The 14259-nt window shown below is 28.5% G+C and overlaps 1 protein-coding gene across 2 annotated transcripts; it reads left to right on the top strand.

Moving 5' to 3' along the window:
* Positions 1-1087: 1087 nt before the first annotated feature.
* Positions 1088-12890, top strand: LOC145943619 (protein hunchback-like). Of its 2 annotated transcripts, XM_083051274.1 has the most exons (5): positions 1088-1143; positions 1311-1363; positions 4271-4396; positions 8903-9228; positions 10061-12890. In XM_083051274.1, the coding sequence occupies exons 4-5, from the start codon at positions 9008-9010 to the stop codon at positions 11679-11681; spliced, it is 1842 nt and encodes a 613-aa protein (XP_082907400.1). In that variant the 5' UTR covers positions 1088-1143; positions 1311-1363; positions 4271-4396; positions 8903-9007; the 3' UTR covers positions 11682-12890. The 2 variants fall into 2 exon arrangements, with proteins under 2 accessions (XP_082907400.1, XP_082907401.1); XM_083051275.1 differs by lacking the exon at positions 1311-1363 and having other exon boundaries at positions 1091-1143.
* Positions 12891-14259: the final 1369 nt, after the last annotated feature.

Below are 14259 nucleotides of genomic sequence, written 5' to 3'. Positions count from 1 at the left end.
AGATACAGTTACACTGATAAAAATAACAAAAAAAAAATTGTTTCCGCTAAGTATGTATGTCGCAAAACTGTAATGCTTATATTTATTCCAAAAATGCAAAAAAAAAAAAGAAAAAACTATAATACACATCTTTAATAAACATTTCTTTGCTCTTAATGCTTCATAAATACTTCAAACTTGGAAAAATGTATAACTAGAGTATAACTAGAGAGTATTGTTTAAGATTAACTATAATTTTTATTTTTTTTAAATAGGCAATTGAACTCATTAAGCCCTATTTTTTTATCTTTGTTTATCTTTAAAGAGAGAGAGAGAGAACATATAAAAATTGTATACAGCATACAGTAAGGATGATGAAAATAATACATTTTTACCTTATATTTTTGAGACATAAAGTGCAAATTAGTATTTATTTGTAAAATTTTTTAAAATAAAGAGGAAGAATAAACCAATCAAATTTTTCTCCGAAAATTATCATCGGTGATATAAGTATAATTCTTTGATATACAGAATGTTTCTTAAACATATGTCAAGAATTCAAAGGGTGATTCCTTGAATCATTTTATGAAAATTTATACCTCTGATGATTTTTCGAAAATCGCTTTGTTTTAAAGATACAGGGCGATAAAAATTTATAAGAAAATAATACCTGTAAAAGTTATTAATGTAGTGTTCAAAGAACTTCTTTGTTGTTGCCAGTGATGCCAGAATAAAAATATTGTAATAATAAAAATAAAAACATAATAAAAATATTGTATTTCATGTAAATTTTTATCGCCCTATACCTTCGAAACGAGGCGATTTTCAAAAAATCATCAGAGGTATAAATTTTCATAAAATGACCCAAGAAATCACCTCTTGAATTTTTGACATATATTTAAGAAACACATTGTATAGAAGATTCGCAGTATAGACACACAATCATGTATTGCAAAAGAGGTGGGAGAAGGATAACAGAGTGCTTGTGCTAAATCGTGCTATGAATCCGAGTAAAGGATTCCGATTGGACACAGGCGAACTAGAGAGGGAGGATATCTGCCCCATCGACAAAATCCAGAAATATGCGACTGTGTCTCTCACTTTGGGACTTAGAATGTCGTCGTCACTTCACCCTGACCTTGCTTTTGTCGTTCTTTCTCGCAGGTATTTTTGCGTATTCCATAAGCGATATATATAATATAAACGTAATACGTAACAATATATCGTGATTTAAAAAACAAAAAGAAAAATAGTGCTGAGTGATCTGTTGATGCTTTTCTGTGAGCATCCTGTGAAAAAATACTTCTTAAATATATTTTTCTTGTTGAAAGGAAAATCTGTAGCCCAACATTGAAGGATAAAGCTGAAGATTCAGATACATCAGGTTTGATTAAATATTTTAAATTATTGAATTAAACTTGGAAACTTGAGCATAAAACTTAAACTATAAAGCAAAATTCGAAAATAATATGGTGTTTTTTTTATTAAATTCAATCGATAAATATATAAAATTTATTGATTTACATATAATTATAATGAATTAACTGTCAATTTAATTTTATATTATATTATTTAATTATTTTATATTTTATATTTTGACTTAAACGATTTGGTTAATAGATATTCTAATTGCATGCGTCGATTGATTAGTTTACTAAGTTTAATAAGTTAATTATTAAAATTTGTCGAATATATATATATTTATTTTTGAGTTATTTTTATAAGAATTTTTTTAACACATGTGAGAAGAAGAGAAATAATATTCCTTTCCAATTTGGAATAACTACTTATAAAAACAAAGACGAGGAATTTTGTTTTTGTAGCTGTGTTTGTAATTTTGAATCTTCTTTTAATTTTTTTTAAACTTTTTTCTTCTGAAAGACACGTTGTTTTGATTCTTGTTGAAATTCTTATTTGATTTAGCGTACGTCGAAAATTGATTTAAGATAACTTGATTTAAGATAACTCCCCTCATGGAAATTCTTTCGGAAAGAAGAAATTAAAAGAAAACAATTTTTCAATTTTATCAATTTTTCTAATGACAACAAATTGTTTTATTAAAGCCTCAAGAAATGTAATATAAACTTAAAAAGATATAAATTAACAAAAAACATCAAATTTACAATTACATTATAAATAATTTACAAACGCATATTAAAGTAATGCGCAATAAGATTTTTTTAATGTATAACTAGTCAATTTAATTTAAAATAATATTTTCGTTGATATAAATGATGAACGTAACAATTATTTGAGTAGTGTAAAATATACAAGCCGTAGAAATAAGATTCTTGTAATTTTTTTCTATTTTTGCGCAATAATAAATTAAAATCAAAAAGTAATAATTAATCGCCTAATCGCTAAAAATTGTATCATTGTTTTCGTAGATACATGAATTCTAATTTCTCTAATTATAAAAATTTTTTTCGAATATATATAAGCAAAATAAAAAGCAATTATTGAAAAACTCATTCTCAATTTGCGTTTGTCTTGATTTCTCTCTTTGATCCCTTGTTTTTCTATTTATTATAATTTTCTTAATCTTATATCGAGAACAGAAGCAATATAGAGATTGCTTATATATATATATATATATATATATATATATAATTGAAAATTTTTATTAGATAATAAAAAATTTAGAATTTTTATTAATTATTTTATTATAAATTTATTTAATTTTGCTTCTCACATACGCAAGTATTTTATTAATATACTTATGTAGAATAACTGACAGACATTTAATAGATATTTAAGACTACTTAATAAATTCAAGGATTATATAAATACTTAATACACACACACACACACGAGAAAATATATTTGGTATTGAACGTTATTATATATGTAAATATTCGATAAAGCAATAAACTGATTAATGAATAAACATATAAAAAAATTAGAGCATATATATATATATCGTTTTTTATTATAAAAAAAGCGATTAGTTTCCAAAATCTACAAATTTTTACGATAAGTTAACAATTAAAATTGTTTTGAAGATCGAGAAAAAAGTCCCTTTTCTGATATCTCTATAATTTCTTTCTGTCGTTAATTTTATCAAATTATATCATTATATTATTTATCAATTTATTTAATTCTTAATTTTTTATAATATTATTAAGCAAATTAATGCTTTTCTTCTTTTATTCTTGAAATAATTAAAATTAATTATGTCAAAATTTGTTATTTAATTAACAACTATTATCACACTATAATCGACTTATCAATTTTACATTCATAAACGCCATGTTACATTGATATATTTGACTTCTTAGTGATTTTTCTTTTGTATATCTTTCTATACATGTATATTATAACATGTTTGTCAATAAAAATTTCTATTTATTCGTATGTTTTCTATTTATTGTTATGATCTTGATGTACATATATCTCGCTTGGAATTTCAGAATACTACGTTGGTTTGACCTTTAATAGAAAGCAGTGCTGTTTATTCGAAATTTATAATGTTAGAATAAGAAAATAATTATCAAATCGAAAAATAAACAACAAATTGTTTTAAAAGAAAATTATCACAACTGTTATTGATCATCAATTCAAAGAACTTTTTTTAATATGTCAATATTTTTTTTTTATAAACAAAAAAAACCTTTTTTCAGCAGATAGTGATATTTAGTGATAAGTATAGTGTTTTCGATCAATCATAGATTTACAATATAAACTTATACAGGCAATCCAACTTATTATCGCAATATTTATTTATATTATTTTTATGAAAAATTTTTATTATTTTTAATTTATTATTATTTTATTAATTTATTATTATTTTTATAAATTTATTACTTTTATGAAAAATAGTTAAGTTTTTTTAATAATGAAGTACAAAATACAATTTTTAGTACAATTCCTGTTTCATTAAACAATAATTCAATTATAATAATTACCATAATTTAATCATAAATAAAATAAAGAAACATTTTTTTAAATCAAGTCTAAAGTAAATCATTGATACAAAATCACGCTGTTGGATTAAAATAAAAAATAATAAATTTTCAATATGTAACATAAATTTGAATGTATAACTCTTGTTATAACTTGAATTCATTGTTCTTTAAGATCAACTTTATATTATTTTCAAGAAATTTATATATATTCTTGCTACAACTATTTTACATTACATCAAATTCTAATTAATTTGTTTAAAAACTTCAACTTTTCACATTTAAACTGTATAGTTCATTTTTTTATTTATGTTGGAAGAGAAAAAAGTCCACTGCTTGTAAATATTATTACAAACTAAACTAACTCCCGATTTTTTTCTGTTTTAAAGATAATGGTGAAATGAAGGAAAATCAAAATATAGCAACTTTTATGCCGAATTAACAACAGGATATTGTCAAGGAACAAAAACATCCCCATTATTTCACGGAAACCTGGAAACTAGGGTGATAAAACTGTGAGTAATCGCGCAACACCTTCACCAAATTAAACTTTAGTTTACTGTATATACAATTATATAACAAATGCAATTTAAGTGTAAAATGTGAAAAAGTATACATTTGGGTGGCCCATTTTAAATAATATATTGCTATTTCTCGAAAATCAAGGCTTTTATCAATAAATATTTCATACAAAAGTTGTAAAATTTCGAGGAGGATGTCTTATCGTAAGTATAATCTTATTCCAGGTGAAGGCATTTTTGAGATTTCCACCATAATTTTCTTACATAAATCGATTCCTCATAATATTTGGCGTAAAAAGTTGTTAAAATTGAATAGTCGAAAAGTAAATGAGATATTTTATGCTTCATTTTAATATAACAAAAAACATGAAATATATCGTAATATTTTTCGATACTCTTATTTTAATAATTTTGTGCACAATTTTCTGTAAAAATAAAGCATAAAATATTTCATAAACTATTCATTTTTCAATTATTTAACTCTACTAATTTTTTACGCAATAATGAGATAAATCAATTGGTATTAAAAAATATATAATAATCTTTTTAAAAAGTATGCAGTTGCACATTGCAAGTTACAATTTTTTTTTAAGAAAAAATATGTAGCTGCTAATTACAAATTATATACATTTTCTTTAAAACAACTATGTGTTTTTTTTTACATCAATTGATTTCTCTCATTATTTTGTGCAAAACAGTATTGAAGTAAAATCATCGGAAAATGAATATTTTATAGTTTATGTATAAAATTATGTCACATTAAAGTACAAAATATCTTAAATTATTCATTTTTTGATCATCCTTATTATTCCTTATAACTTTATACCAAATATTACAAGAAATCGATTTATATGAAAAATTATAGTAATTTTATTTTTTTTTAAATGAGGAGGGCTCCCTCTTTTTTCATCAAATTTTTAGGCACCATGTTCCATTTAATTTAAAAAAAAATTAAGTTAATATCTCTAACAGTGGCGGAGAAAACAATTTATAACACTATGTGGGACGCCCTGTATATATTATCAAGGTCATTTCAAGATTATTTATATTTTTTTTAATAAAACTATCTTAATTATTTTGTATAAATTGATTCATCTCAATATTCACTATAAAAAGTTATAATTGTAGAATGGCCAAAAAGTGAATAGTTTACAAGATATTTAATACTTTAGTTTAACATAATTTCACTAAACTATGAAATATCTCATAAAATATTTATTTTTTGTCGATCTTACCTCAATACTTTTAGGAATAAAATAATGAAAGGAATTAATCGGTGTACAGAAAACATATAGTTATTTGTAAGAAAAAGTACGTAATTTGCAACTAGCAGCTACGTATTTTTTCTTAAAATAAACATACGTCCATAAATGCTTCCTAACAGAACTACAACCATTGAAAGTTAATGTGAATATTTGAAAAAGGAAAAAAAAAGACATTTATTTAACTTATTTATTTACAAATGTATTACAAATTCTGTTCAAAATTATCTCCAATAGATAGCAAAATCTTATTCTGATGTGTAAAAGTGATTTAACAACTCGCTCCACCATGACAGGAGAATTTCTTATTTGCGTTGCCGCATCCATAATTCTGTTCACAAGTTCATCCCTATTGCGAGATTGTTCTGTATAAACGATTGACTGACAGAAAATGTAAACAATATCAGACTGACAGAAAATATTTTAAATATTCAAATCAACTTTCAATAGTTGCAGTCCTGTTAGGAAGCATTTTCGGAGATATGTTTTTTAAACTATTTCAACTCTAAATGACTTTAATAACATGTCTTTAATGTGTGGACCTCGAATCATGGCACACCCTACATATGTATATGTATACATGTATATACGAGGGTTGTCTGAAAAGTTTCCGACCTCAACATGAAGATGGCAGCACTCGTAAACAAAAGTTGGGGAATGTGTTTGCGCATGCTTTGAAAGGTACTCACCAAAATTTCAGCCATTTTGGACGCGCAGTTGTTGTTTGACAATCATTTGAGTGAGTCGATGTGAGTGTTTTTGTGAAAATGAAAAAAATCGAGTATCGAGCTGTCATTAAATATTTGTTTTTGAAAGGCAATACGCCTACGCAAATCAAAGACGTTGGACGCTGTGTACGGGGACTCTGCACCATCATTTACCACCGTGAAATTTTGGGCTGCTGAAACGTGGCCGTACCAGCTTGGGTGACGATGAACGTTCGGGACGTCCAAAAACTGCAACCACTGACGATAATATCGCTCAAGTTCACCAAATGGTGCTAGACAACTGTCGAATTAAAGTTAGAGAGATAGCAGAGGCTATGAACATGTCCAAAGAACGTGTTTGTCACATATTGAATCAAGATTTAGGCATGAGAAAGCTGTCCGCGCGTTGGGTGCCGCGTTTGCTCACTTTGGACCAAAAACGTGTTCGAATGAACATTTCCAACGCTCTGTTGGCGCAATAAATCAGAGTTTTGGCGCCGATTAATTACTGTAGATGAAACTTGGATACACCATTATACTCCAGAAACAAAAACACAGTCAAAACAGTGGACTGCGAAGGGGGAATCGGCTCCAAAAAAAGCAAAGGTTGTTCCTTCGGCTGGGAAAGTGATGGCAACTGTTTTCTGGGATAGTCATGGAGTTATCTTAATCGATTATCTTCAAAAAGGAAAAACCATTACAGGAGCATACTACGCATCAGTACTTGACAAGCTGAAGGCAGAAATTGCGGAAAAACGGCCACATTTGCAGAAAAAAAAAATTTTGTTTCACCAAGACAATGCGCTGTCTCACACCTCAGCGGTTGCCATGGCGAAAATCCACGAATTACGGTTTGAACTGCTTGACCATCCTCTTTACTCACCAGATCTAGCTCCAAGCGACATTTTTTTGTTCCCTAAGCTAAAAGTTGCGCTCGGAGGACAGAGATTTTCGTCGAATGAGGAGGCCATCACCTTCGTAAACAACTATTTTGCAGAGAAAGACGCCGAGTACTATTTGGACGGGTTGAAGAGATGGGAGCATCGCTGGGAGAAGTGTATAGACTTACAAGGAGACTATGTAGAAAAATAAAAATTAATTTGAAGAAAAAATGTCTTGTATCTTTGTTAGGTCGGAAACTTTTCAGACAACCCTCGTATGTATACAAGGTGTCTCACATAAAGTGTTATAAGCTGTTTTCCTCTCTTTGCCTGCTAGAGATATTAACTTGAAATCTTTTTTTCAAGTTAATTAGTAATTAAATGGGACAAGATGCCTGAAAAGATAGATAAAAAAAATGTTGGCCTTTAAGGTCTTTAAGGAACAAAAGGGGGAGGCCACCTCATTTTCTTTAATGAAAACGGTTTTTTATTACTCCTTCGCTCTCACATTTCTGAAGTAAAATGCACCTTCAAAAAACATTTGTAATTAAATAAATCTAAATCTAATTAAAAAATCTAATTAAATGAAAGTATGGAACATTTCTAAAACAATTCGTCACTTGTATTATTCATTATTCTATTACCTATAATTATTATACACATCTATACATGACCTGTATTTAAATAACTATTTTTTTATTTAAAAAAATTACCTTGCATAAATACAAGCGATCTGTTGATATCCAGTTTTAAACATTCATATTTGCAACTTATTGGGATGGCGTTCAGGATTTTTCGAAAAAATTTTTAAAACATCCTTTAGAGATAGAATTATTGCAAAATAGCACTGTGAGCATCAATCATGATATAATAATAATAAATTAATCAAACACTCTAATCAAACACAAACAAAAGGCTTTGACAATTTTCGCGATTCCAAAACCAGCTGTATTGAGAGGCCGAGAACACGAAATTCCGAAATTTACCGAAGAATGCATAAATGACCAATCAGAAAGTGGGACGGCGTAGCCAGACTCTTATTAGAGGATCTCCATTTAAGAGATATTTTAATAATTTTACAAAAATAAAAATATCTATAAAATATCTTGTAAAATATTAATTTTTTGATTATCTTATCTCAATACTTTTATGCACAAAATAATGAGAGAAATCAATTGGTGTAAAGAAAACACATAATTGTTTTTAAAAAAAAGTACGCAGCTGCTAGTTGTAAATTACACATTTTTTTTCATATTCATATAAGATTATATGAAACAGTATAAAATATCTCTAAACTATTCACTTTTGGCCATTCTACTTTTATAACTTTTCATGCCGAACTTTTTATTACGAAGAATCAATTTATGTAAAAAAAATAGGATAGTTCCATTTAAGAAAACTGTGTTGATCTCTAAATGATTTTGAAAAACGCTATTCAGAGACAATTTTAGGTCACGATATATTATGTCCCTTTCTCTACAACTTTTATATAGAACATTTTTCCCAAAAACGTTTTATTTTTAAAATAATTCACTGTATCCACTTAAAATGAAATACCCTGTATATTCTAGTCGATATATTTAACTTGAAAACCTTCCATCTTTGCGTTTATCCTTTCATGAAAGAGAATCAATGATTTTTTTTTTATAGGAAGAAAAATTAGAAAAATGCTATAATTCTTTTAATTCCGATGTTTTGTTCCACCATTGGACCAATAATTCGAAGTAATCGAGAAACAAATAATTGTTTTTTACGATGAATTGTAATTTGTCACCAATCTCTAAAGACAACCTGCAGCTCATTTACAAAAATTCCAACTTACCTAACGAAGATACTCAGCATCAAGACATGAACAATCATCAAGTGAACCAATTGATGGACAGTATGTCAAACATTATGATACCGTCCAGTGAGGATACGAATCTCGCACAGAACAGCTTGCGATGTCTGATATGTACTTTTGTTACATCAAACAGGTGCGCTATCGTTGAACTATTATGGCATAGTATATAATTGTATATTTGTGTGTGTGTGTGTGTGTGTGTGTGTGTGTGTGTGTGTGTGTGTGTGTGTGTGTGTGTGTGTGTGTGTGTGTGTGTGTGTGTGTGTGTGTGTGTGTGTGTGTGTGTGTGTGTGTAAGATGCAATAGACTCAAAGCTAAATAATGGACAATTATTGAGTTACAGCCAGTCAAACAGCTCGCAAAGCCTGAGTTTTTCATGTTTGACTGATTGTAAATCAATAACTGTCTATTATTTAGCTTTGAGCCTATTACATTTTTTGTTCAGTAGATCATAAGCTACAACATATGAGGAAACCAGCTGATTTTATCGGGATTTAATTTCATCTAGGATTTCATATAAATTCAAAAATTCCGCACTAAAATAAAAATTGAATTTTAGTAAAATCTACTGGGTTTCTCATATGTTGTAGCTTATGTCCTGTTGAACAAAAAATGTAATAGGCTCAAAGCTAAATAATAGACAGTTACTGATTTACAGCCAGTCAAACATGAAAAACTCAGATCCTGCGAGTTGTTTGACTGGCTGTAACTCAATAATTGTCCATTATTTGAGGCTATTACAGCAGGTCATAAGTTACAACATATAAACAAAAACAGCTGATTTAATCAAAATCCATTTTATATAAGATTAGTGAGGAGTACTTTACATAATGGCCTTTAAAGTATGCTATAATTACATACAATGTGTTTGTATATGTATGTGTGATTACATTAATATATTCAACTATCATTGAATCTATTATCAGCTTTAAAAAAAAATCCGTTAAATAATTGCATGTTTTCAGATCAAAATTTGCCGAACATCTAATCAGCCATTGCACATCGAAATGCAACAATCCAAATTTTAAAGCTGTCTTTGCGCAATTGCCAGTTCTCGAATTCCTTCAGGATAAAAGCAATTGCTCTCTTCCTACATTAGAAGAATATACCGAATGTAATGTAAATGAATATAATGTACATAAGACAAAAGAGATGGATAAATCTAGTCTATTCAGCATGAATCCACAAAGCAACGTGAATCAGAAACAAAATAAAGATGTCCGAGATGGTAAAATTTGTAAACAGTGTAACTTCGTAGCGAACACGAAAATTGAATATTGGGAACACATGCGCTGCCACATCAAAGGCTTTACCTGTTCCAAATGCTCTTTCGTTACCAAATATAAGCATCACATGAATCATCACTGGCTCAGTGTTCACGACGGCTCCAAGCCATTCAAATGCAAAAAATGTTCCTATACATGCGTAAGTAAATCGATGCTAACTAGCCATTTAAAAAAACATTCGAATTTCTATCCGTACAGATGTGCAAACTGTATGTATAAGACCAAATTTTGCAATGCGCTGAAGAAGCATCTACGTAAGAAAGAGCATCAACCAGCAATGGTGTTGAACGCCGATGGCTCGCCCAATCCTTTGTCCATCATTGATGTCTATGGTACTAAACGCGGACCCAAACAAAAGCCATCCTCAGAAAAACAGGATGAGTTGAATCAAAATATGACGACTAACACTAGTCAGCTCAGCTCAGCACCAACTTCCCCAGTTTTGTCACCACTTCAATCACCAGTCGCTCATTACCTGACTGTGACCGCAGTGAATGGAATAAATAATGCAAATTGGATAATGCAGAATAGCATAAAACAGAATCAATCTGTCATGACATTTCCGTATAGTGATGTGGTTACTACATTTAACTTGTCCAACCGCCCTCTGCTTCACGAGGATGCAACATTTCGCAAAAATACGCAAGAAATTAATCATGCCCACGCCAATAAATTAATGGAATACGTCAAAATCATGAAAATATCTGAAAAGTGCGTCCAGAGTCTGCCTATAACTTATTTCGACTCAAATGACGCTAATAAATTTCATGTTTCCAACAATGTACAGGCTACTAACGAATCCTCGACATTTATGACACTAAAAACTCAACTAAAGTCACAAAATAATAAGTCTACGGACGCACCGTTGGATCTCCGCATCACCGAGGTCGGAAAAAATCAGTTTCAATTCCAGTTATTAGCTACAAATTCGTCAAAAACCACCGGCACCAATAAACGGAAGGGTAGAGCGATGAAATTGGAACGTCGTGCGATAGAAGAGAACACGAAGCCGGAACAAAAAGAAGTAGAAGAAGAAATAGAATCCTTCAATTCTCCCGCAATTAATACACCCGATTTATGCAGAGAAAATCAGAATACCAAGGATAGCAAAGTGGCCGATTCGATCGACACCGAGCATATCTGCCATCATTGTGAGATCACGTTTGGTAACATTGTCATGTATACCATGCATATGGATTGTCACGGCTTCGATAACCCTTATACGTGCAATATGTGCGGTCACCCATGCACCGATAAATTTTCTTTCTTTCTGCATATTGCCCAATCACAGCACACGTAGAAGCGATTTATATATTGCGAGGAAAATCCTATACGCCGCAAGCAATTCATATATAAAAAGAAAAAAGTGAATGAGATAAGAAAAGAAATTTTCCATACAATTCTAGTCAAAAATGTCAAATATATAAACGCTTTGATAAACGCTTGCACTTGCCAGATCGGCAATGTATGTATAATTTTAAAGAAAAATGGAGAAAGGCGCGTGTTTATACATATATAATATATATATGTGTGTGTGTGTGTGTGTGTATGTATGTATGCAGGGTGTCTTAACAAAAATTTGAGAGCATTATTACACTAGTAATATTTTTAGAATCAGATTGATTTAAAAAATCCTTTTTTTTTTTCTTGGACAATAAAGAAATTTTATTAATACTTTGTATATAATACACACACACATACACAAAATGTTGCTGACTATCGTATTTTTACGATGATGAAATAAATTCTAACTTTGCATGCAGATAGAAAAGGCACATAAAAAAATTATGTTGGGTTTAATCTCTGTCCAAAAGAGTTAAATAGATGATAATACTGTGATTTAGACTGAGATAATTTTTTTTTTATTTTTTCTTTTTTATTTTTCTTTATATAAATATTCTTTCTTATACATATATTAAAGATCTCGATGCTTTGTCAGATAGATGAATAAAATGCATCTATTATTAGATTAGATAGATTGGATTGGACAAATATTAAAAATATCTCTTTCTAATGCAAATTATTTGCATCAGTTTATCTTCTTTACAAATTGAGATAAATACTTTCATTGATAAAAAAAATTATTGTTGCGAGCAACATTAAATATAGATAATTTAATACTGCTAATATTATTATTTTTTTCAATAATTGGACTGCTATCATTCTTCAAGAATATTTAATTTTTTTGACTTTTCTTTTTATTAAATCTAAAAGATATTTTCTTTGTTATATAATATTATGTATACATACTTACAGTGAAGAAAGATTCTGATATATGTATGACAAAAATATAATTAATAGAAAATTGCATTATTGTTGCGAGCAAAATTAGATATAGATAAATTGATACTGCTAATATTATTATTTTTCGATAAATGAATTAGCTAGCATTCTAACGAGATTTCTAACTTTTTTGACTTTTCTTCTTATAAATCTAAACAAAATATTTTTCTTGCTACAGAATTATGTATGCGTACTTTTGCAGTTATTGAACAATAATTCTGATGTATGTTATGACCAAAATATAAAGTATTATTAGATACTGAGATTTATTAGAAATCTTACACTCTCTTCTCTTTTTTATTTTGCATTATTTTTGCGATTTATTATTTTCCATTTTTGTTCTGTTTTTTTTTTCTGTTTAGCAGTATTTTTATTTTTATTTTTATTTTCTTTTAAAAAAAATATATATATACATACACACAGGTTGTTTTACGTAATTAATATAGTCAAATATATATGTATGAATAATATATGTATGTGTATACAGAGTGTTGAAAAAAAGGTAAAATATTTTAAGGTAATTTAGTATGCCCAAAAAAAAGTCGACAGTCTTAATAAACATGGGTCCGTAAATGAGTCGTTTTTAAGATATTTGCAATATCATATAGACATTGCATAGACAAAGAAAGGAGAGCATTTTGAGCATCTTCTTTAAGATAAGATAAAATACTAGCTGTTATTTTTTGCATAAATTAAAATAACAATAAAAATTTAAAAGAAAAAAAGAATTATAAAAATAAAAAAATATCTCAAAAACTGTTTATTGCGGACCCATGTTTATTAAGATTTTTCGACTTGTTTTTGGGCATACTAAATTCCCTTAAAATAGTTTACCCTTTTTTTCAACACCCTGTATGTACAGTGTGTAACTGAAAAAACATTTATGGAGCACACACATCAAATTCTCTGGCCAATTTGAAGACGATTTTTCCTCAGTGAAAATGTTAAGGTACCAAAAATTTTCAAGTTATAAATAATTGAAAAAAGAGTTTCTCGCGCAAACTAAACTTTGTGGAGTTAAAATATTAACAAAACTACATTCTTCAGTCAATTTCATACATGATGGCAAAAATTGAGAACATGCAAAAAATGATGACCTCCCTCGACATTTTCATTGGAAAAATCTCAAAATTGATCAGAAAATGTGATGGTGTTCTCCATATATTTTTTCAGTTACACCCTGTATATAAAAATTATTTTTTGTTTACTTACAATTATATTTTTATATTTAAACTTCTATTCTCATTGGTTTAGCATGACGTGTAGTTGGTAATATACATTCTTATTTATGAATTGCACTCAATATTATGAGAATTTTTTGTATCAAATTCATTTAATACAGTTCAAATGTAGAAAACATGCATACTTTTTTTCATTTACTTAAGACTTAACTCTTTTATTATTTTTGTATTTCTGCAATCGACTCGCGATCATGCTTCTATACAATATTGTATTGTGGCAAATTACCAAAAAATTTTTCTATATATTTTCTATATTTTTTATACATAAATATTATTTGAATGCATATATTTCCTTTCTTAGGAATAATCATTGAATGGCATCAATATGGTAAGAAAAAATTGCATGACATGATT

The sequence above is a fragment of the Prenolepis imparis genome, unplaced genomic scaffold (genome assembly GCF_030444845.1).
Source record: "Prenolepis imparis isolate NDT839.2.m4 unplaced genomic scaffold, iyPreImpa1.0 SCAF_12, whole genome shotgun sequence".
NCBI lineage: Eukaryota > Metazoa > Arthropoda > Insecta > Hymenoptera > Formicidae > Prenolepis > Prenolepis imparis.
This window is presented reverse-complemented; position numbering and strand designations above follow the sequence as displayed.